The 24,683-nt window shown below is 48.7% G+C and overlaps 1 protein-coding gene across 1 annotated transcript in view; it reads right to left on the bottom strand.

The window, feature by feature from the left end:
• Positions 1 to 24,683, bottom strand: part of LOC147115896 (uncharacterized) — a 52,006-nt gene that overhangs the window by 12,321 nt on the left and 15,002 nt on the right. Inside the window, 7 exon segments of the mRNA XM_085990545.1 lie at positions 916 to 971; positions 5,827 to 5,891; positions 6,218 to 6,349; positions 8,412 to 8,507; positions 19,651 to 19,782; positions 20,592 to 20,633; positions 23,009 to 23,143. Of these exon segments, the coding sequence (XP_085846671.1) occupies positions 916 to 971; positions 5,827 to 5,891; positions 6,218 to 6,349; positions 8,412 to 8,507; positions 19,651 to 19,782; positions 20,592 to 20,633; positions 23,009 to 23,143 (658 nt within the window).

The following is a 24,683-nucleotide window of genomic DNA, read 5'->3' as shown; positions in this document are numbered from 1 at the left end:
GGCAAGGAGACCAAAACTGTACACAGTACTCCAGGTGTGGTCTCACCAGGGCCCTATATAATTTAAGTAAGATGTCTTTACTCTTATAATCAAATCCTCTTGTAATAAAGGCCAACATACCATTTGTTTTCCTAATGTTTGCTGTACCTCCATGTTAACTTCCAGTGATTCATGTACAAGGGCACCCAGGTCCCTCTGAACACCAACATTTCCCAATCTCTCACCATTTAGAAAATACTCTGCTTTTCTATTTTTCCTACCAAAGTGGATAACTTCACATTTCTCCACATTTTATTCCATTTGTCATGTTCTTGCCCACTCACTTAGCCTGTCTATAGCCCCTTGAAGCCTCCATGCATCCTCCTCACAACTTACATTTCCACCCAGCTGGAATATATCCATCCGCAGACTTGGATATATTACATCCTTTCTCTCTACTGTCTTTATCCCATCCTTTATTATCAGGGCTACCCCTCCTCCTTTTCAATTTTGCCTATCCCTTCTAAAAGTTATGTATCCTGGAATATTTAGTTCCCAACCTTGGCCACTTTGCAGCCATGTCTCCATTATGGCTATTAGATCAAACCTGTTAATTTCTATCTGCGCTATTAATTCATCTATTTTGTTGCAAATGCTTCGCGCATTCAGATATAGTGCCTTTAGCTTTGACTTATTTCTCTTTTTCCCCTGATGTCACCTTAGTCACTGATGCCTTATTGCCTTTGTTACTCTCTCTGTCCCTTCCTGACCCTCTCTGCTTATTTTTACCCAAAACTCTACCCTGCTCTAGAGCCTTGACAATTTGAATGAAGCGCTTCTTTATATTTGAAAAATTATGTACGAGGACTTGATGCATACATTAATTTGCTGAATACATTTGATCAATACCATATCAGAATGGAGGACTCTAGTTACCTTGATTGCTGTTTACTTCCTCCTTCCTGTACATTAGCATGTATGCTGTAGATGATCTGTGGTAAAAATGCATAAATTGTTAAAAGTTAGTTCTTATCTTACATTTTATGTTCTAAAAATCTTCTGGGGTTAATATACTGTAGCAGGCAAACTAAGGGATAATCAAGAAGATTTAAGCAGAAACTCAGTGATATACCTATCAATTCCTCCAATAAAAGGCGAAGAGTTACGAAGGTGACTAAAGGTTTTTATTGACTAAATAACAGAGCCCACTCTCGTGGGTGATCCGATCCAAGCAGGAGGAATACCAGTCAGTCGCTCACCTTTATACCTGGCCTGGTGGGTGGAGCCAAGGCGGAGTCGGCGGTGGTCATCCCAGGTATAGCAGTGTGGCAAGAGGCGACCTCGTACCGTGATACAATAGTGGTCAGTGATACAGTTATAACGAACAGTGGTGAACAGTGCTAACTACTAACAGTGATACGATAGTGAACGTGGTTTACCACATTCACCCCTTGTTTAGAATTAAGTCCGGCGGGGTGAAGTGTACTACCAATTCTGGTAGGTCAGTCTGTCCGGAGGCTTCGTAAGCCTCTCCGATCGCCGCAGCGGTGGTGTTGCCTTATCCGGTGCTGGTGCCTTATCCGGTGTTGATGCTGGTGTTTGCGTGGTCGGCGAGGGCTCGTGGGGTTCCGGCATGCCGTCTACCTGGGCTGGGGTTGGGGGGGGTGGTGGCGGTGTTTCCGGATCGGCTGAGGGTGCGAGGTCTCGTAGGGAGACAGTGTCCTCCCGCCCGTCTGGGTACGCCACGTAGGCGTACTGGGGGTTGGCGTGCAGGAGGTTCACCCTCTCGACCAGGGGGTCCGTTTTATGGGCCCTCACGTGTTTCCGCAGCCAGACCGGCCCCGGGGCGGTCAGCCAGGTTGGTAGAGTGGTTCCCGTAGTCGACTTCCTGGGGAAAACGAACATTCGTTCATGGGGGGTGGTGTTAGTGGCCGTGCAAAGTAATGACCGGATGGAGTGCAGCGCTGTCGGGAGGACTTCTTGCCAGCGGGAGGTTGGGAGGCCCTTAGACTTTAAGGCTAAGAGGACGGCCTTCCATACCGTCGCGTTCTCTCTTTCCACCTGACCGTTACCTCTGGGGTTGTAGCTGGTGGTCCTGCTTGCTGCAATACCTCTCTCTAGGAGGAATTGCCGGAGTTCCTCGCTCATGAAGGAGGAGCCCCGGTCGCTGTGTATATAGTTCGGGAACCCGAACAAGGCGAAGAGGGCATTCAGGCACTTGATGACCGTGCTACTGGTCATGTCGGGGCAGGGGAAGGCAAAGGGGAAACGGGAGTACTCATCAACGATGTTGAGGAAGTACACATTACGGTCAGAGGACGGGAGGGGCCCCTTAAAGTCGATGCTCAGGCGCTCGAAGGGGCGGGTGGCCTTGATCAGGCTTGCTCGGTCCGGCCTATAGAAGTGCGGTTTGCACTCCGCACAGGTCTGGCAGTTCCTGGTCATGGTCCTGACCTCCTCGATGGAGTAGGTCAGGTTGCGGGCCTTAATGAAATGGTAGAGTCTGGTGACTCCGGGGTGGCAGAGCTGGTCGTGGAGGGTCTGAAGCCTATCGATATGCGCGCTGGCGCATGTCATTCGTGAAAGGGCATCAGGGGATTCGTTCAGCTTGCCTGGCCGGTACAAGATCTCATAATCGTAGGTGGAGAGCTCGATTCTCCATCTCAAAATCTTGTCATTCTTGATTTTGCCCTTCAGCTTGTTATTAAACATGAAAGCCACCGAACGCTGGTCGGTGAGGAGGGTAAATCGTTTGCCTGCCAGGTAGTGCCTCCAGCGCCGTACTGCCTCCACGATCGCCTGGGCCTCTTTCTCGACCGACGAATGTCGGATCTCGGGGCCCTGTAGGGTCCTTGAGAAGAAGGCCACTGGCCTCCCCTCCTGGTTTAGGGTGGCGGCTAAGGCGAAGTCGGATGCGTCGCTCTCCACCTGGAAGGGGATGGACTCGTCCACTGCGTGCATCGTGGCCTTGGCTATGTCTCCCTTAATGAGGGAGAAGGCCGCGCACGCCTCCTCCGTGAGGGGGAAGGAAGTGGCTTTCAGGAGGGGTCTGGCTTTGTCCGCGTAATTGGGTACCCATTGGGCATAGTAGGCGAAAAGCCCCAGGGTTCTCCTAAGTGCTTTAGGGCAGTGGGGGAGGGGTAGCTCCATGAGGGGGCGCATTCTTTCTGGGTCGGGGCCGATGATTCCGTTCTCCACTACGCAGCCGAGGATGGCAAGGCGTGTGGTGTTAAACACGCATTTCTCCTTATTGTAGGTGAGGTTCAGCCGTTGGGCCGTACGGAGGAATTTCTCCAGATTCGCGTCATGTTCCTGCCGGTCGCGGCCGCAGATAGTGACGTTATCTAGGTAGGGGAATGTAGCCTGCAGTTCGTTCTGGTCAACCATCTGGTCCATCTCCCTTTGGAAGACCGAGACCCCATTAGTGACACCGAAGGGGACCCTAAGGAAGTGGTATAGGCGCCCATTCGCCTCGAAGGCGGTATACTGGCGGTCCTCAGGGTGGATAGGGAGTTGGTGGTAGGCCGACTTCAGGTCGATGGTCGAGAATACTTTATACTGTGCAATCTGATTGACCATGTCAGATATGCGGGGGAGGGGGTATGCGTCCAGCTGGGTATATCTGTTTATGGTCTGGCTGTAGTCGATGACCAGGCGGTTTTTATCGCCGGTCTTTACGACTACGACCTGGGCACGCCAGGGGCTGCTGCTCCCCTCGATAATGCCCTCTTTCAGGAGGCGCCGCACCTCAGAGCTAATGAAGGCTCTGTCCCCGGCGCTATACCGCCTGCTCTTGGTAGCGACGGGTTTGCAGTCAGGGGTAAGGTTAGCAAACAGAGAGGGTGGCGGGACCTTGAGGGTGGAGAGGCTGCAGGTGTTACGCGGTGGGCGGTTTAACGTTTGCTGGTTGTTGACTGTGAGTGGGGGGAGGGGTCCACCGTATGCTAGGGTTACGCTTTGGAGGTGGGATTGGAAGTCCAGCCCTAGTAGGACGGCAGCGCAGAGATGGGGGAGGACGAGGAGTTTAAAGTTTTTATACTCCGTGCCCTTAACCGACAGGGTCACGACACAGTAGCCGCTGATGTCCGTGGCGTGGGACCTCGATGCCATCGAGATTCGGCTGCGCGTTGGTAGGACAGAGAGGGAGTAGTGGCTCACCGTGTCTGGGTGGATGAAGCTCTCCGTGCTTCCGCTGTCGAACAGGCAGGTCGTGGCGTGGCCGTTCACTTTGATGTCCATCATTGACTTGGACAGATGGTGCGGGCGGGCTTGGTCCAGGGTGACGGAAGCTAGTGTGTAGCTGAGCGAGTCGTTGTCATCTGCGGGCGAGGCGGTCGGGCGTGGTGAGTAAAATGGCGTCTCCCACGAGGTAGGGCAAAATGACGGAGAAGATGGCTGCCCCCGTAGCTCACATGAGGCACTATTGGGGTCGGTTGCCTTAATCAAAGATGGCCGCCCCCATGACTCATGTGTGGGGATGCTGGCCTCAGTTGCCCTAAACAAAGATGGCCACCCCCATGACTCATGTGTGGGGATGCTGGCCTCAGTTGCCCTAAACGAAGATGGCCGCCCCCATAGTTCGCATGCGGCACTGCTGGCCTCTGAGGATCCGCTCCTGCAGGCCTTGGAGAAGTGGCCTTTCTTCAGGCAGGTTCTGCATGTGGAGTTCTTGGCTGGGCAGCGCGACCTCGGGTGCTTCTCCTGGCCACAAAAAAAACAGCCGGCGGCCCGATCGCGGATGCCCGATGTCGGGGCCGGTGCCGGGGGTGGCGGGGCCGGTCGGGTCCGGGACGCCGACGCAGAGGTAGGTCCCGGGGGCGGCGCTGGGAAGGGTGCTGTGGTAGGGGTCGGGCCCGAGTCCCAGGGTCGCGAGCAGTACCTGGTGAATGCTTCCTGATCTTGGTGGGCCACTTCCAGGGAGATAGCGAGGGCTTCAGCTTTTTCCATGCTGAGGTCTTTAGCTTCCAGCAGTCTTTGCCGTGAGTACTCGGACCGTAGGCCTTTCAGGAATGCGTCGCGGATATTATCTTCAGTATTTTCGGCTGCCGACACCGATTTAAAGTCACAGTTCCTGGCGAGTGCATATAGCGCCTGTGAGAATTCGGCTACTGATTCTCCTGGCTGTTGCGGCCGTGATCTTAGGAGGTGCCTAGCGTACATGTAGTTTACCGGGGTCCGGTACTTCTGTTTCAGCAGGTTGATGGCGGTCTCGTAGGTAGTCATGTCCTCGATGAGAGTGTATACTCTCGGGCTCAGTTGCGCCTGCAGGACACTTAGTTTGGATGCCTGAGGGACGCTGGATTCTCTCAGGTATGATTCGAAGCAGACCAGCCAGTGTTTAAAGTCTGCGGCTGAGTTTGCTGCTCGTGGGTTCAGGTCCAGGTACGGCGGTCTGAGGGCTCGCAGCCAAGCTGGCTGGTGTGGCTGTGCTCCTGGGAGCTGCGCTGGTGGCTCCTCCGCCGGTTGTGACTCGTTGTCGGACATCATTAAATTTAGTCAATAAAATTGATATACCTATCAATTCCTCCAATAAAAGGCGAAGAGTTACGAAGGTGACTAAAGGTTTTTATTGACTAAATAACAGAGCCCACTCTCGTGGGTGATCCGATCCAAGCAGGAGGAATACCAGTCAGTCGCTCACCTTTATACCTGGCCTGGTGGGTGGAGCCAAGGCGGAGTCGGCGGTGGTCATCCCAGGTATAGCAGTGTGGCAAGAGGCGACCTCGTACCGTGATACAATAGTGGTCAGTGATACAGTTATAACGAACAGTGGTGAACAGTGCTAACTACTAACAGTGATACGATAGTGAACGTGGTTTACCACACTCAGTTACACAACACCACTACCTTTTACAAGGCATGCCTGATGTGCTGACTGTACTGCCATGATGTGCTCCAACAAAGTCTTCCATCTGTAAAAGTAATAATTTTATTAATTTCTGGTTTAATGTAGGATAAATTAGCGGGCAGACATCTGCTACACTTACAGCAGTGTGAAAGCGGTGGTGAATTTTTACCTTAAAATTTGCAGTGATGCGTTCTAGAAATATTGTCTAAGTAAATTCAAAATTAATTTTATCTTTTAGTAAAATATCTAAAAATCTATATAATGTAACGAGTTATAAATTTCCAAAATATATTTGGATTACCTAAATTGATCAAAAAATTATCTTGGAATTTTTTAAAAAAATGTTCTGAAAGTCAGAATATTGTTCTCAGTAAAGGAAATAATATTTACCTCGGTGACATATGTATCATTAAAACAGTACCATTTACTGGAAGAAACTGGTTTAATGCAAGCAACATAATGGCCACTGCCATATCCTCCAGAATGATTGCAGATTGCAAACAGCCCATACGTAGTGTAAGTCTGAAGGGAGATTGAAACACAATTTAAGAAATTCAACTGCATCACACTTTAAACTTTAAGGGCTTTGGAACCAATGCAATTAAAGTAATGCTCCAGCATAAGGCTTTATTAAACCTAATATTAATGTTGGTCATGTTAAAATCTTTGTTTTCATGAGTCTTTGTAAAATTAATACATTTTTATTGTTCCCCTATTGTAAACTGGTTACCCAATTGGAGACAGCTCCATATTCTGTGAAATCTTGAGAACATAATCCAGGAAATTGGGAAAAGGAAAATGACCATTTCTCCCACTATAATGTACTGTACTGAGCAATTTCTGCAGGGACAGTAGACCAACAGTCACAGAGTAGCCATCTACTTCCACTTAACGAGAGAGGGAATAGTACTTTTTTATTTGTTCTTGGTATGGAGCAATGCTGGCAATTCTGACTTTTCCTCAATACACAACTGCTGAGTTCTGCACCAGTTTCTCAGCCTAATCTTGTGAAAAACATCCACAGAGAAGCTGCCCGGATTGAAACTAAAAGCTTTATTGCAGGAGCTAGCTGCAAGCACCGGCACGAAGCTTTAACAATGATCACATCCATACACGCTAATCTAGAAATCTAAACAAGCTAACTAACAGTTTCAAGAGGAAATCTGATATGTGGAAACAAGTAGTACATAGGCTTTGCACATTAAGAGGCAGGTACATAAAACATTCCTTGGAGGAAAATATAAAGTAAATACATGAAAGCCTGAAGGGGAAATTCATATATTAAAGACACAAAATTGAAAAAAAATGGATTTTTTACATTATAAATTATGCATTCTGGTTCATTTGAAGGACATTTATACTTCTCAATTAATAGATTTCTAATCTTAAAAAAGAGACAAAGTAACATTTGGATTTTCAGTCGACCAACCAAAGCATCCTTTTCTCAAATGTTACCCCGATAGATACTCTCCCACGTTAACACCTCCCCACCTCCAGCCACCCCAGTTGACAATGACGCTGTACCTCTCTTAGACCCTGTTCACAGAAACAATGCATCCATTCAACTCCCTACCCTGGCACTCTTCTCTGTCCTTCAACCCACTCAAGCTTCTTTCACTGCCCCCAGAGTTCACTCAATCTCACAACAGCCAACATTTTTAAGCCTTTATGTTTCTTATACATTCTGTGGCAGAGTTTGCCACATTCATGGCACTGGTACAAAATATGTAATGCAATATATTATCCTTGGCGGGGTCACAGCGCAGATTCACCAGAATGATTCTGGGGCTAAAAGGGTTAAGTTATGAGGACAGGTTATAGACTAGTTTGTATTCCTTTGAATATAGAAGATTAAGGGGTGATCTAATTGAGGTGCTTAAGATTATCAAAGCAGTTGATAGGGTAGATAGAAACTAATTCCTCTGGTGGGAGAGTCCAGAATAAGGGGGACACAACCTTAAAAATAGAGCTAGGGCATTCAGGGGTGGTGTCAGAAAGCACTTCTTCACACAAAGGCTAGCGGAAATCTGGAACTCGTTCCCCCCAAAAAAGCTGTTAAGGCTGGGGGTCAATTGAAAATTTGAAAACTGAGATTGATAGATTTTTGTTAGGCAAGGGTATTAAGGGTTAAGGAACCAAGGCGGGTAGATGGAGTTAAAATCCAGATCAGCCATGATCTAATTGAATGGCAGAACAGGCTCGAGGGGCTGAATGGCCTATTCCTGTTCCTATGATCCTAATCCTGAGTCACTGAAGTAGTATTCCCTCTCCCAACACAAACTCTGCCAATCATAAGGTTTCTTTCTATCTTTCTCTATTCCTAAAAATCATGGGCATTAAAACAATCATGCAAAATCAAATAAGTTGTTAAGCTATAAATAAAGGTTACAAATTTGCATGCTTGGTCTGAAGCTTTACATACTGGGAGTGCATATTGAGAATTTAAGCATGAAGATCAGCACAACTCATGGGATTATCCATCTATTCCTGTAGAATTTGTTCATCCTTGTGCCTGGATTCCTGATATGCTGGGAGTGCAAATTTCTAAAATCTACCCTTGTATTCCAGTCGAACCACTCCTTACCTGTTGGCTGTCATCTTTTCTTAGTTCATGGTTTACATAACAGTCATTTTTTGTGTGCTTGTTTGATTGCAGTGGCCCTTCTTGTTCTTGGACTTCCTAAAGGAAAAATTGGACACAAATCTGCTGGGTTGGATAGTGAATCGTGTTGTGTAACTTGTAAATCCCAAGGTACTTCTTCTTAAAAATCCTAGCAGGTTTTAAGATTGAAAGCTGCAGTTGACATACAAAGCAAGGAAAAGCTGATTCTGACGTGCACACCACACATCATATACAGCATTATAAAGGTAACCCATGCTATACTATGTGTACCAGAGATGTTTACAGTTTAAATGGTTGTTGCATCAATCGGAGAGATCCAACAACTGAGTGCCGCTCTTCCATTCCATCACAGTTTTATGTTTCAAACTTTTACATTGGGTATGACTTACCCAACTTGCAGCATACATGTGAAAGTGTTAACACTGAGGAATTTACAAGCTACATCAAGTTGGGAACAAAAGAAATAACAGGACAGATTTTCCAGTTCCTGCATCTGTGTGCATTGGATCACGTGGGCACAGCTCGACCTGTTTGCAGCCTTTGACACGGTTGACCACACCATCATCCGCCAACGCTTCTCCTCCATCGTCCAGCTGGGTGGGACTGCGCCTGCCTGGCTCTATTCTTATCTATCCAGTCATGGCCAGAGAATCATCTGCAATGGCTTCTCTTCCCATTCCCGGCCCGTTACCTCTGGAGTCTCCCAAGGATCTATTTTTGGCCCCCTCCTATTTCTCATCTACACGCTGCTCCTCGGTGATATCATCTGAAAACACAACGTCAGGTTCCACCTGTACGCTGAAGACACCCAGCTCTACCTCACCACCGCCTCTCTCAACACCACCCCTGCCCCCACACTGTCTTTGATTTCTCACACTGCTTGTCTGACATCCAGTACTGGATGAGCAGAGGTTTCCTCCAATTAAATATTGGGAAGACTGAAGCCATTGTTTTGGTCCTTGCCGCAAACTCCATTCCCTAGCCATCAACTCCTTCTCTCTCCATGGCAACGGTCTGAGCCTGAACCAGACCGTTCGCAACCTTGGTGTTGTATTTGACCCAAAAATGAGCTTACGACCCCATATCTGCTCCATCACCAAGACCACCTACTCCCACCTCCATAACAACGCCCGACTCCACCTCTGCCTCATCTCATTCGCTGCTAAAACCCTCATCCATGACTTTGTTACCTTTAAACTTGACTATTCCAATGCTCTCCTGGCCGGCCTCCAGAGCAGCGGAGCGGACCTGGGTGTGGAGTGTGGAGCAAGCAGTGAGGCATAAAAGGAGCAGCGAGCAGCAAGGCCTGACCAGAGCAGTGGAGCGGACCTGGGTGTGGAGTGCGGAGCGAGCAGCGAGGCATAAAAGGAGCAGCGAGCAGCGAGGCCCGACCAGAGCAGCGGAGCGGACCTGGGTGTGGAGTGTGGAGCGAGCAGCAAGGCATAAAAGGAGCAGCGAGCAGCGAGGCCCGACCATAGCAGCGGAGCGGACCTGGGTGTGGAGTGCGGAGCGAGCAGCGAGGCATAAAAGGAGCAGCGAGCAGCGAGGCCCGGCCAGAGCAGCGGAGTGGACCTGGGTGTGGAGTGCGGAGCGAGCAGCGAGGCATAAAAGGAGCAGCGAGCAGCGAGGCCCGACCAGAGCAGCGGAGCGGACCTGGGTGTAGAGTGCGGAGCGAGCAGCGAGGCATAAAAGGAGCAGCGAGCAGCAAGGCCTGACCAGAGCAGCGGCGCGGACCTGGATGTGGAGTGCGGAGTGAGCAGCGAGGCATAAAAGGAGCAGCGAGCAGCGAGGCCCGACCAGAGCAGCGGAGCGGACCTGGGTGTGGAGTGTGGAGCGAGCAGCAAGGCATAAAAGGAGCAGTGAGCAGCGAGGCCCGACCAGAGCAGCGGAGCGGACCTGGGTGTGGAGTGCGGAGCGAGCAGCGAGGCATAAAAGGAGCAGCGAGCAGTGAGGCCCGACCAGAGCAGCGGAGCAGACCTGGGTGTGGAGTGCGGAGCGAGAAGCAAGGCATACCAATTCAGCAGCGGGAGAGAGAGGTAAAAAGTAATCAAAGTGTGACGTCACCAGGGAGCAGGTAAATGATTGGTTGGTGAGTATTTCTCTCTTTTTAAACTTAAACTCTGGTTTATAGTTACTAAGGTCTCTCTGGTGTAGCGGGGACTGTTGGTAAACCATTTAACTGTAGTGTAATTAGTGGGATTCATTGATTTAATTTAATTTCAATTAATTAAAGGGTAATTCATGGCAAGAGAGCCTGGCCATGTGGTATGCTCCTCCTGCGCTAAGTGGGAAATCAGGGACACTTCCTGTGTCCCTGACAACTACGTGTGCAGGAAGTGCATCCAGCTGCAGCTACTGACAGACCGCATTGCGGCACTGGAGCTGCGATTGGATGCATACTGGAGCGTTCACGATGCTCGGGACATCGTGAATAACACGTTTATGGAGTTGAACATACCGCAGGTAGAGGTTGGACAGGCAGAAAGGGAATGGGTGACCAACAGACAGAGTACTAGGCACAGGCAGGTAGTGCAGGGGTCCCCTGTGGACATCCCTCTCTCAAACAGATACACCACCTTGAGTGCTGTTGGGGGGGATGGCTTATCAGAGGAAGGCAGCAGCAGCCAACTTCCTGGCACCAGGGGTGGCTCTGCTGCACAGGACAGGAGGAAAAAGAGGGGTAGAGCTATAGTAATAGGGGATTCGATTGTAAGGGGAATAGACGTTTCTGCGACCACAAACGAGACTCCAGGATGGTGTGTTGCCTCCCTGGTGCAAGGGTCAAGGATGTCTCAGAGTGGCTGCAGAACATCTTGGAAGGGGAGGGTGAACAGCCAGTTGTTGTGGTGCATATAGGCACCAACGATATAGGTAAAAACTTGGATGAGGTCCTAAAAGCTGAATATAGGGAGTTAGGAGGTAAATTAAAGAATAGGACCTCAAAGGTAGTAATCTCAGGATTGCTACCAGTGCCATGTGCTAGTCAGAGTAGAAATAGAAGGATATTTCAGATGAATACGCGGCTAGAGGAATGGTGCAAGGGGGAGGGATTCAAGTTCCTGGGACATTGGAACCGGTTCTGGGGAGGTGGGACCAGTTCAAACCGGACGGTTTGCACCTGGGCAGGGCTGGAACCGATGTCCTAGGGGGAGTGTTTGCCAGTGTTCTGGGGGTGGGTTTAAACTAAATGGCAGGGGGTTGGGAACCTGAGCAGGGAGACAGAGGAAAGGGAAACAAGGATAAAAGCAAAAGATAGGAAGGAGAAAAACAAAAGTGGCAGTCAGAGAAATCAACAGTTTAAATCAAACGTGGCCACAGTAAATAATAATTCTAATAGGTCTAAGAGCGTTAAAAAAAGAAGCCTGAAGGCTTTGTGTCTTAATGTGAGGAGCATTCGTAATAAGGTGGATGAATTGGCTGCGCAAATAGAGGTAAACGAATATGATTTGGTTGGGATTACGGAAACGTGGCTCAAGGATGGCCAAGGCTGGGAACTCAACATCCAGGTGTATTCGATATTCAGGAAAGATAAGCAAAAAGGAAAGGGAGGCGGGGTAGCATTATTGGTTACAGAAGGGATTAACACAATTATAAGGAAGGATATTAGCTCTGATGATGTGGAATCTGTATGGGTAGAATTGAGAAATACCAAGGGGCAGAAAACGTTAGTGGGAGTGATATATAGACCTCCAAACAGTGAGGCGGAGGTTGGGGATGGCATTAAAAGGGAAATTAAAGAAGCGCGCTATAAGAGTGCAGCAGGCTTCATGGGCGACTTTAATCTACATATAGATTGGGCTAACCAAATTAGTAACAATACTGTGGAGGAAAAATTCCTGGAGTGTTTAAGGGATGGTTTCCTGGACCAATATGTCGAGGAACCAACCAGAGATCAGGCCATCTTAGACTGGGTATTATGTAACGAGAAAGGATTAATTAGCAATCTTGTTGTACGAGGCCCCTTGGGTCGGAGCGATCATAATATGATCGAATTCTTCATTAAGATGGAGAATGAAGTAGTTGACTCAGAGACTAGGGTCCTAAATTTAAATAAAGGAAACTACGATGGTCTGAGGCGCGAGTTGGGTAGGATTGATTGGGGAATGTCACTCAACTGGTTGACGGTGGATAGGCAATGGCAAACATTCAAAGACCGCATAGATGAACTACAGAATTTGTTCATCCCAGTTTGGCATAAAAATAAAAAAAAGGTGACTCAACCGTGGCTAACAAGGGAAATTAGGGATAGCATAAGATCCAAGGAGAGGACATATAGGCCTAGAAATTCAGTTGGTTGCGCCAGCCGTTAGCGCCTTAGGAGGAGTAGATGTTGGGCGCTAGGCGGCTAGCGCCCGGGCGCAGCACGATCTGCGCCTCGCCCCAACTTCACTAGAGATTTAGCGTCGGCGCAAAGTCTTTGCGCGCGCTCAGCTGCGCGCGCAGATCATGACGTCATTTCCTCGTGCAACGCCCTTTGTGCGCCCCTAACCGGAACTTCAGTGGTGACGCCCCATTGTGCGCCTGGCGCCCCTAGCGACTGTTAGAGTGGAACGGTGCTCAGCCGATGCGGGGCGCGGGGGGCGCAAATTAAAGGGCACTCCTCCTGCACTATAAAAGGCTGCCATTTCGCAGCACTCCTTCTTGAGAAACGGATCTTTGGAGAGAGACCAAGGTAGATAGCTTTCTGCTTTGGCCCAACACTCGGACAGGTACTTCTGGCTTCAGGCCACAGCTTACCACTAGTCTTTGCCTTCATTGACATCTCATTGTTTGCCAGCACATTATGGGGGCTGCAATGGGTGTCAACGCTGGCTTTCTCAATTACATCCAAAGGGCTCACAGACGCCGTGAGAGAGTGGCAGCCCTGGCTAGACGGAGAGGGGGCAACAGGCATCAGGAAAGGAGGCCTTACCCACCCAGGGTATACCGCCAGCAGTTCTCCTATCTCAACATGTCTGACGAGCAGTGTGTTCGGAGGCTGCGATTCAGAAGGGACGTGGTCACAGAGATCTGCCACCTGCTTGGCGGTGATCTGCAGCCACAGCTGAGGAGCAGGACGTCTCTGTCGGTGGAAGTGAAGGTGACGGTGGCTCTCAACTTCTATGCCACCGGCTCCTTCCAATCCGCTACTGGGGACATTGCCAACATCTCCCAGTTCGCCGTGCATTGCTGCATCCTCCAGGTGACCAATGCCCTTTTCAAAAGGAGACGTCAGTTCATCTCCTTCTCCATGGCCCTTGCCAAGCAGCAACAGCGTGCAATGGGCTTTGCAGCATTCGCGGGCTTCCCCATGGTGCAGGGCGCCATTGACTGCACGCATGTGGCTTTGCGGGCACCTCTGGACCATCCCGAGGATTACCGCAACCGGAAGGGCTACCATTCGCTGAACGTCCAGCTGGTGTGTGACCACAGGCAGCTCATCCTAGCTGTCAATGCCCGCTTTCCAGGCAGCAGCCACGATGCCTTCATCCTGCGACAGACTTCTGTGGCAGACATGTTCCAGGCACAGCCTCACCCACGAGGATGGCTTATCGGGGACAAAGGCTATCCTTTGTGTACCTGGCTGATGACCCCGCTCCGTGCGCCCAGCACCCCTGCTGAAGAGGGATAAAACGAGAGCCATCAAGCGACCAGGAACATCATCGAACAAACAATCGACGTCCTGAAGCAACAGTTCCGCTGTCTGGATCGTTCCGGTGGAGCCCTACAGTATTCGCCGGAGCGAGTCTCCCATTTCGTGGTCGTTTGCTGCATGCTGCACAACCTGGTTATCCGCAGGACTCAGGCACTGCCACCAGAGATTGGAGGACCACCTCAGGAGGAGGAGGAGGAGGACCAGCACAGGAGGGAGGCACAAAGTGCAAGGGCCGCCCGTCGCCGGCTTATTGAACGTCGGTTCTAGGCCCCCTCTCAGGGAATGGCTTGTGCCAATGTCAGCAGATGAATGTAGCCGCTCCACAAGCCCTCAGCCGAGCAGGGCAACCAGGACTTAACAAAAAAACCATGCACACTGCAATTTAACAACAATAATTTATTGCTAACCTCTGCCCTTCCCACATTACATCCTCATGTGGAGAAGCCCCCTCCAAAAACACAAAACTACCAGTCTCGGCCTTACAAAAAGAAAGAAAGACACCAGTCTCGGCCTTACAAAAAGAAAGAAAGACACCAGTCTCGGCCTTACAAAAAGAAAGAAAGACACCAGTCTCGGCCTTACACAAACACAACTGCACCAGTCTCGGCCTTACAACAAGCACCAGGCATTTGTGCATACCTCTACTTTTTGCCCTGCGAGGGCGATGCCTTGCGCATCCTTGCCTGGCCCCTGCCCGCCCTGCAGCTCCTCCTCAATGGGAGCCCAGTGGCTGCAGCAAGGCTGGGGGAAGGCTGCTGAGGGGCAGATGGCAAGACGGCAGATGCCCTTGGGGGTCGGCCTGCACCAGCTCTGGCCTTGGAGTGGCCGGCTGCTGACTGCTCCAACTCTGGCTGGGCGGCAGCAGTCTGTCCAGCGGCTCGTGGCAGCTGCAATGGCGGAGTGGCAGTGTCGGCTGCAGGAATGGTGGCAACCTGGCAGATCGCAGGTGCTCGCTGGTCGCCTGAGACATTGGCACTCGCACGGGCCAGCACTGCAGCATGCGCAGCAAACAGCTGAAGAACAGACTGCTGGGCTGCTGCTGCGCGGCGAGTGCCCTGGTGATGCCTGGCTGATCCAGTGAGGGTGGCAGCAGTTAGTGCCCGTGTGGCCCTGGTCTGTGTCCGCATGACACCAGCCAGTGAATGGACGGCACGACTGAGCACTTGGCTAGAAGCCGACTGTGCTGCCGCGAAGTCCTGCAGACTCCTGGCCTGTGCGGCACTGAATTGTTCCAGACTCCTGGCCTGTGCTGCACTGAATTGTTGCAGACTCCTGGCCTGTGCTGCTCCGAATTGCTGCACACTCCTTGACAGAGACTCTATGGAGTCAGGCATCCTTGCCACTGCAGCCATGAGCTCAGTGTGCCTGCACTCAGCCTGGACGGCCATTTCCCCTAGGAGGTGCACCACCTCTGCGCTCACCGTCGCAGGACTGGAGGCCGCACTCACCCTCTGGGGAGAAGTCCGCCGAGCTTCCCCACCCCTCCCGCGTTGCTGCAGGCCGCTGGGCCCCGGAGCTTCACTCTCCTCCGACCCATCCCCCCGGCTCCCCTCCAGGGAAGACGTGTCCCCTACATCGCCATGGGCTGGCGCGGCTGAGGGTGGCACTGATGGGCCGGCTTCCTCTTCCTCCTCCTCATATTCCGAAGCGCTGACAGTGGCAGCTTGAGGGCCCGCCTCCTCACCTGGCGATTCACCATCTGAAAGCAGGAAGGCACAAGAGTAGCTTTAGAGTGAGGACAGGGCGGCAGCGAGGGAGGCATGAGTGCTGCCATTCACCGCATTGGTCGGACAGTGGCAAAGGATGCTGATCTCATGCGCAAGTGGAACGAGAGAGGTCCAAAAGGTGATGCCCTTACCATTGGTGCCCAGAACAGGGTCGGCATCTCCACTGGCGACGGGGCCAATCAGCCGGCCTGCCATAATGCGCTCCACATGCTGGTCGAGGTCGGAGAGCTCTTTGAGGTCAGGACGGCCTCCCCCGGTCTCAGTTCGGTTGCGCCGGTTGTGCGCCATCTTGGCCTGCAAGAGAAAGGATGGCCTCTAAGTACAGTGTGAAGCCCTGATCTTGTCTGCAATGCCTCCCATGGTCGAAGAGCTTGTACAGTGTGTAAAGTGCTGAATGTGCAAGTGATTTTCATGCCAGTCCCATAGCTGCTGGATGAGGGCTGGCCATTAGGGCTTTCAGGTCCCTTTGCCCATAAAGTGAGGTGCACATGCAAGGATGAGGAGGACACTGGAAAAGGTACTCACCCTGACAACCCGAGTGAGGTCGTTGAACTTCTTCCAGCATTGCACAGGAGTCCTGGCAACCACGCTGTTGGAAGACACCCTGTTGGAGACCTCGCTCCAGGCTTTCCGGTAGGCGCTGGGCAGCGGCCTCGTGCCACCTTCTGGGAACAGAACATGGCGCCTGCGCTCCACTCCGCCAACCAGCAGCCTCAGGTCACCGTCGCTGAAGCGCTGCGCTCTCTCCCTGGCCTTCTCCATAGCCCTGGGCGTTGTGCAGGTGAAGCTGAAGTGGTCAGGCCTAGGTTGAGGGCTGCAGTGTGCAGGGCATGGCAGGCAAACAAATCGACCCTCCCCCTTTAAGAGCTGACCGGCGCCAGAGTGTCTGCCGTCAATCAAGAACTCACCGCACCGGCGATGCGCCCGGCCTCGGGGGTATCGCTCAGCACCGCCGGCTTAGCGCCTAAAGATAGTCGTGCATCGCCTGTTTTAGCGCAGCAGCAACCTCTTGGGGCGATGCGACTGAATATCGGCGAAGGGGGCGCGACTTTGCGCCGGGCGCAAACTTTAGCGGCCACCCGACTTTAGCGCCCCAAAAGTGGCTATACTGAATTTCTAGGCCATAAATTGGCCAGAAAAAGCAATAATCCTGAGGATTGGGAGCAGTTTCGGATTCAACAAAGGAGGACAAAGGGATTAATTAAGAAGGGGAAAATAGAATATGAGAGTAAGCTTTCAGGGAACATAAAAATTGACTGTAAAAGCTTTTATAGATATGTGAAGAGAAAAAGATTGGTGAAGTCAAGCGTAGGTCCCTTGCAGTCAGAATCAGGGGAATTTATAATGGGGAACAAAGAAATGGCAGACCAACTGAATACATATTTTGGTTCTGTCTTCACAAAGGAGGACAGAAATAACCTCCCAGAGATGCCGGGGAACATAGGGTCTGATGAAAGGGTGGAACTGAAAGAAATCAGTATTTGTAGGGAAATGGTGTTAGGGAAATTGACGGGATTGAAGGCCGATAAATCCCCAGGGCCTGATAATCTACATCCCAGGGTACTTAAGGAAGTGGCCCTAGAAATAGTAGATGCATTGCTGATCATCTTCCAACATTCGATGGAATCTGGAACAATACACATGGATTGGAGGGTAGCTAATGTTACCCCACTATTCAAAAAAGGTGGTAGAGAGAAAACGGTAGTGGGGAAAATGCTAGAGTCCATTATAAAAGATGTAATAGCAGAGCACTTGGAAAACAGTGACAGGATCGGACAAAGTCAACATGGATTCACAAAAGGTAAATCGTGCTTGATTAATCTGCTGGAATTTTTTGAGGATGTAACTGGTAAACGAGATAAGGGAGAACCAGTGGATGTGGTGTATCTGGACTTCCAGAAGGCTTTCGATAAGGTCCCGCATAAGAGATTAATGTGTAAAGTTAAGGCACATGGAATTGGGGGCAAGGTATTGACCTGGATAGAGAACTGGTTGGCAGACAGAAAGCAAAAGGTTGGAATAAACGGGTCTTTTTCTGAGTGGCGGGCAGTGACTAGTGGGGTACCGCAGGGATCGGTCCTTGGACCCCAGCTATTCACAATATATATAAATGATCTGGACAAGGGAACTAGATGTAATATCTCCAAATTTGCAGACGACACAAAGCTGGGTGGGCGTGTGTGCTGTGAGGAGGATGTCGAGAAACTCCAGGATGATTTGGACATGTTGGGTGATTGGGCAGAAACATGGCAGATGCAATATAACGTGGATAAATGTGAGGTTATCCACTTTGGTGGCAAAAACAGGAAGGCAGATTATTATCTAAATGGCAATAGATTGGGAGAAGGGGAAGTGCAACGAGACCTGGGTGTCCTTGTGCATCAGTCGCTGAAGGTAAGCATGCAGGTGCAGCAGGCGGTTAAGAAGGCAAATGGTATGTTGGCCTTCGTAGCGAGAGGGTTTGAGTACAGGAACAAGGATGTCTTGCTGCAGTTGTACAGGGCCTTGGTGAGACCACATCTTGAGTACTGTGTGCAGTTTTGGTCGCCTTATCTGAGGAAGGATGTTCTTGCCATGGAAGGAGTTCAGTGAAGATTCACCAGGCTGATACCTGGGATGGCAGGAATGACGTATGTGGAGAGATTGGGTCGATTGGACTTGTACTCGCTGGAGTTTAGAAGAATGAGAGGTGATCTCATTGAAACTTATAAAATTCTGACAGGAATGGACAAACTAGATGCAGGAAGGATGTTCCCGATGGTTGGGGAGTCCAGAACCAGGGGACACAGCCTAAGGATAAAGGGTAGGCCATTTAGGACAGAAATGAGGAGGAATTTCTTCACCCAGAGAGTGGTGAACCTGTGGAACTCTCTACCACAGAAGGCGGTGGAGGCCAGTTCATTAAATATATTCAAGAAGGAGCTGGATATATTTCTTAAGGCTAAAGGGATCAAGGGGTATGTGGAGAAAGCAGGAACAGGGTACTGAATTTGGATGATCAGCCATGATCGCATTGAATGGTGGAGCAGGCTCGAGGGGCCGAATGGCCTACTCCTGCTCCTATATTCTATGTTTCTATGTCTCCCATCTTCCACCCTACATAAAGTTGAGCTCATCTGAAATTCTGCTGCCCGTATCCTAACTCGCACCAAGTCCTGTTCACCCATCACCCCTGTGCTCGCTCACCTACATTGGCTTCTGGTCTGGCCACACCTCAATTTCAAAATTCTCATCCTTGTTTTCAAATCCCTCCATGGCCTCGGCCCTCCCTATCTCTGTAAACTCCTCCAGTCCTACAAGCCTTTGAGATCTCTGCGCTCCTCCAGTTCTGGCTTCTTGCACATCCCCGCTTTTAATCACTCCACCATTGGCGGCTGTGCCTTCAGATGTCTAGGCCCTAAGCTCTGGAATTCCCTCCCTAAACCTCTGCGCCTCTCTACCTCTTCCTCCTCCTTTAAGAAACATCTTAATACCTACCTCACCTGTCCTACGATCCCCTTATGTAGCTTGGTGTCAAATTTTGTTTGCTAACACTCCTGGGAAGCACCTGGGGACGTTTTACTACATTAAAGGCGCTATAGAAATGCAAGTTGTTGTTGTTTTTGATAAGAGGAAAATCAAGAGGGGAGAAATGCATACCTATAAGAGAGCCTGGCTGATTTTCTGCCTATTTGAGACATGATTCATTTCAATGCTACACAATCCCCACACCAACCAGGAAAGATCGTCCAATGATGCACTGTCAAGATGCAGGAATATTATTATATGCCTCATCTACTAATATGCCTCAGAGAGAGCTGCATGCCTTGTTTTATGTGCCGTGCTCAGCACTCCTTACCTGCTGGCTCTCATCTTTCAGTAGTTTCTGGCTTCCTTCAGACTCATCATTTCTGGACCTTTTCGATGGCTGTTGTCCCAGCGAAGAAGACGGTCGCTTTTTTAATTCTGTCTTTTTGGCTTCTTTGGATTCCTAATGAAAAATTTAATCCAAATGTGTTCAGTTGATCATAATATCATTGTACATTCTATTCATGTTAGAAAACGTTTCTATTGAAATATTCATGATTGGAATGCAACATTAGAAAATGCTATATACTGAATGTTCTGGAAAATACATGTGATTATATAGTACTTAAGCAAGTTTCCTGCAATCTGATTGCTGTGTTGTGTTGATATAGACCCAGAATTTGCTGAAATAATGGCATGTGAACGATGCACGCCGTTATTAATGTGCAAATCGGCCAGCAACCTGTGGTAAGGAAGAGATACCCCATGATTTGCGAATTGCTACAAGTTGCTGGCCGATTTGCGTCACTTCGCCATTAGCTTTACGAAACGGCAACTCGTCCTTAACCTCTCTGTGAGTTTCATGAAGTTGCTGAATTTGCACATTAATTGCCCATTAAATTCACAACAGAAAGTTAAATCTAGTAATTAATAACGTACCCTTTTAACTATGTGATAATTGTTAATGACTGCCAATCAACCTCTCTGACCCAGAAAGTGAACAATTAAAAGTGTTTAATTAAAAGTGTTACAAATAAAAGTGTTACACGGACAGAATCAAGTCTGCATTCCTCCACTGCATAGCACCATATATTAATACTCTGGTATACTGTACCATCACAGCTGCTTAGAAACTCTCCTTAATATTGGTGCAATCTGTCTAGAATTGTGAGTTCTCTCTGTAAACACCAAACCAATGCCCAAATGTCAAAGCAATAGAAATTTAACACCAACTGAACACAAATATAATTAGAAAAGGTGAAGATATCTTACCATGGAGATCAGACACCACTCTGTTTTATCAATGTCCTTATTCTGTCAAAAAGAAATGCAAGCTTTTTAATAACACAACTGCAACATAAGAAAGCTATATTTTAAAGCGTATTTGTTTTTACTCATTAAATCACTTCACATGCCTCATTTGAGACACAATGGCCTCAACCTTGCTGGAGCGGGGCATCTTGTGGTGTATGCCATTGGGTAGACTTTTTCCTGCACCCTTCAGCTTGAAAGCTTTTTGCACCGTATCTTGCTGGAAGTGCAAGCTGATAATGGTGCGGCAATGGGACATCTAGGATCTTAGTGAACAGTGGGACCAACAGTGTATCTCCTTAACTAATGAGATTTAAGGATTCAGAAAAAAAGACTGACGGAGAAGGAGGGTGAATTAGAGTCAAATCAGGTACAGAAAGAGAAATAAAGAGAGGGAAAGAAAGATTGGATCAAGAGAGCGAGAGGAAAAAAAGAGACAGAAAGGAAAAGTAAGAAAAACATTTAAAATGTGACATTCTTAAAATCTCTAACAACAATTCACTACTTGAAAGAATGAAACTCCACAATATCAATTGTTCACTTTCTGGGCCAGAGAGGTTGATGGCACCGCATTAACAATTATCACATCGTTAAAAGGGTACTTACACTCTTAATTACCAGACATAACTTTCTGTGGCAAGTTTAATGGGCAATTTATGTGCAAATCCAGCAAGTTCTTAAAAATAATAGGGAGGCTAAGGGCAAGATGCCATTTGGATAAAGCAAATGGCAGAGCAGCATAAATCAACCTGCAAGTTCTGGAGATTCGCAACTTATGACGTATTTATGATCCCTGAACTTTCTGGCCAATATGCATATTAATAATAAAAACAGAAAATGCTGGAGATACTCAGGCAGCATCTGTGAAGAGAGAAACAGAGTTAACGTTTCAGGTCAATGACCTTTCCTCAGAACTGGAAAAAAGCAGGAAATGAAACAGATTTTTAAGCAAGTGTGGGAGCTGGGAAAGGGAGGAGGGGATGAAAGAACAAAAAGGAAGGTCTGTGATAGGATAGAAGGCAGGAGAGGTTAAGAGATATTCAAGGCAAAAGGAGATGGTAGTGGGACAGGTTAAGAAACAAAAGATGGCTCTAGATGAAGTGTGAATTGCGCTGGCAGAATGAAAGACAGCTGCCATGAGGGAGGGAAGAGAAAAAAAAAGTGTGGAAAAAAAAATGATAGGGGCCGAGGTTATGATCTGAAATTGTTGAACTCTATTTTGAGTCCAGAAGGCTGTAAAGATGAGGTGCTGTTCCTCGAGCTCACACTGAGCTTCAGTGGAACAATATAAGAGGCCGAGGATAGTGAGGTCTGAGTGGGAGTGGAGCAGAGAATTAAAGTGACAGGCGACCGGAAGCTCGGGGTTCCCCTTACGGACTGAACAGAGGTGTTCCGCAAAGCAGTCACCCAATCTGCATTTGGTCTCCCCAATGTAGAGGAGACTGCATCGTGAGCAGTGAATACAGTATACTAAATTGCAAGAAGTACAAGTAAATCGCTGTTTTACCTGGAAGGAGTGTTTGGGGCCCTGGACAGTGGGAAGATGCTGCCTGACCTGCCGAGTATCTCCAGCATTTTCTGTTTTTATTTCAGATTTCCAGCATCTGTTGTATTTTCTTTTTGCATATTTAACAATGTGTGCATCGTTAACACGCTGTTATTTTTCCAGCAAGACCCCGCTCAATGGCATATGGGGTGAAATATTTGTCTTCGGTAGCTTTGGCAAAAATGTCCACAGGAGTGTATTCTTTATAGCATGATGTTGTTGCCAAAATTAACAAAGACAGAAAGGCTGAAAGGCTCTTTGGTTACGCCAGCAAATCTAATCATTCACGATGGTACAGCAGAGACATGTGGGTAGCGCTGCTACTTTGGATGCTGAGGAATTGGAATTCTTGCTGCAGAAGGTGCACTAAAGCAAGGTGGCCCTATTTGGGGCCTAGTTTTAACATTGAAATGTCGGTAGCACTGCATCATTTTTGGCACCAAGTTACCTATTGGAAAATCTGGCATGCTGTGAATCACTTGCATGAGGTCAGGTGCCTAATTTTCCAATGAGCGCCTTCAGCCAGCAAGGCTCCATGCTGTGGACAGAGTGCTAGCAAAAGCCCTTTCCCTGGGGTTGGCAGTAGCAGCAGCAAAAGGGAAAAACATATGGTGGGTTCTTGGGCCCCACCTCCCCACTGCCAGTTCTATGCCTGGGAATGGGATGGATTGCTCCCCTGCAGAGGGCAAGGAAGGAAAATCAAATTCTGGGAGTAGAGCGGAGGAAAATCCAGTCCATTTTGTCATTGCCCCAACTGAAAGAAGCAAGTAATCCATAAAAAGGGACAGAAATGTGAATAAAAAACTAGAAAAGTAATATAAACATATACCACCTTCTTCTGAAATGTTAATGTCGGTGGAATCTCGATAACGTCCTGCAGCTTTGTGAAAGACATCTTGAAATAATCAAACTCAAATCTTTTCAGCTGCAGAGCCAGTATCTGTGGCAGGCTTTCAAAATAGTATCTCTGAAAATAAAAAGGGAACGAGCTATCACCTATGTAGATATTAATATAGGGGTACAGTAGCACAGTGGCAATATTACTGGGCTAGTAATCCAGAGGCCTGGGGAATTTAAATTCAATTAAATAAATCTGGAATTAAAAAGCTAGTATCCATAATGGTGACCACAAAACTACTAGATTGTCATAAAAACCCATCTGGTTCACTAATGTCCTTTAGGGAAGGAAATCTGCTGTCCTTGCCTGGTCTGGCCTATATGTGACTCCAGACCCACAGCAGTGCGGTTAACTCTTAACTGCCCTCTGAAATGGCCTAGCAAGCCACTCAGTTGTATTCAAGAAGGCGGCTCACCACCACCTTCTCGAGGGCAATTAGGGATGGGCAATAAATGCTGGCCTTGCCAGCGATGCCCACATCCCGTGAATGAATTTTAAAAAATCATATTGGGACAGTCCCATACAGGGATGATTTCTGTGTCTGTAATGTCCCGTGCAAACAGGATATTGTGGAGCAGGAATAGGGCAGAGATCTCTTACACTTGGTCTCTGCTCCTTTTATGTATGACACGCATTTGCAGCGGGCAAAGGAACCACCCATTTGAGAAAAGGTTGGATTCTTACTATATTATTCAAATGACTCAGAAATGACATAATAGTGTCCAAGTCCTTTTTGCTGGGTTCAAATCATGTCCATATAAACAGACATCCAAGCATGGCACTGAGATGTATATGAAAGAGGGTTTAAAGGACCTAATAAGATTTATTCAACAGTTTTCAGGTCCTATCTTGACTGTTTTTCTTTTTTTTTCTGCTGGCACTTGGGTGCTCATGAGACTTAGTGCCAAGTTAACAAGTTGTGTTTTCCCCCAGGTACCAACGAGTTTCCAAATGGAATCAGATGTTTGGGGGAAAAAATTGAACACCACAGAGGGATGCCAAGCAGATCAGACTGCACGACAGCTGTTCTGTGCCCATTTGTCAGTAAAGGGACACCTGTATCTGTAGACACACGTGCGCATACCTCACTTTGGTAGGTGATTAGTGAATGTAGAGGCACCGGCTCTTAACGTAGGTTATAACAAGAGGCCCAATGGCACAGGTGGGTGCGAAGGTCTGACTAACCATTATGCTGGATGCTTCTTCTCAAGACTCCCAGTCACAGCATATTGTGCTTTGTTGGTATTTCAGGAAAGAATGTATGTCAGTGACCATCAGTCAACAAAGCCTGACTGACCTCACCACCCAAGGTGCCACCATCCATGTTGGCAAGCATTGTCACTGGCACTAATTGTGGCGAACTGTCTTTACAGTGTCTGGGTCAGAAGAAAGTCAGATGTAGAACTTTGCCACATGCTGTTAACTTGCAGCTTAGAGCTGCCACAGCCACTGACAGTACCCATTAGCTGTGGCCTCCAACCTGTCTTCACCTCCTTTCAGGTGTGCTGCAAGACAGGCTTAAAGGGATGGTGCCAAGGAATGGCAGCTGGGTGGCCCTCTTCACAGCCACCTCTACTTCAAATAGGGGTCAGGTGCCGGAGCTACTCTC

Source organism: Somniosus microcephalus, chromosome 6 (genome assembly GCF_052327205.1).
Source record: "Somniosus microcephalus isolate GS21.2 chromosome 6, FLI_Smic_1.0, whole genome shotgun sequence".
In the NCBI taxonomy this organism is placed as follows: Eukaryota; Metazoa; Chordata; class Chondrichthyes; order Squaliformes; family Somniosidae; genus Somniosus; species Somniosus microcephalus.
Note: the sequence above shows the minus strand (reverse complement) of the source record. Positions and strands in the feature narration are given on the sequence as shown.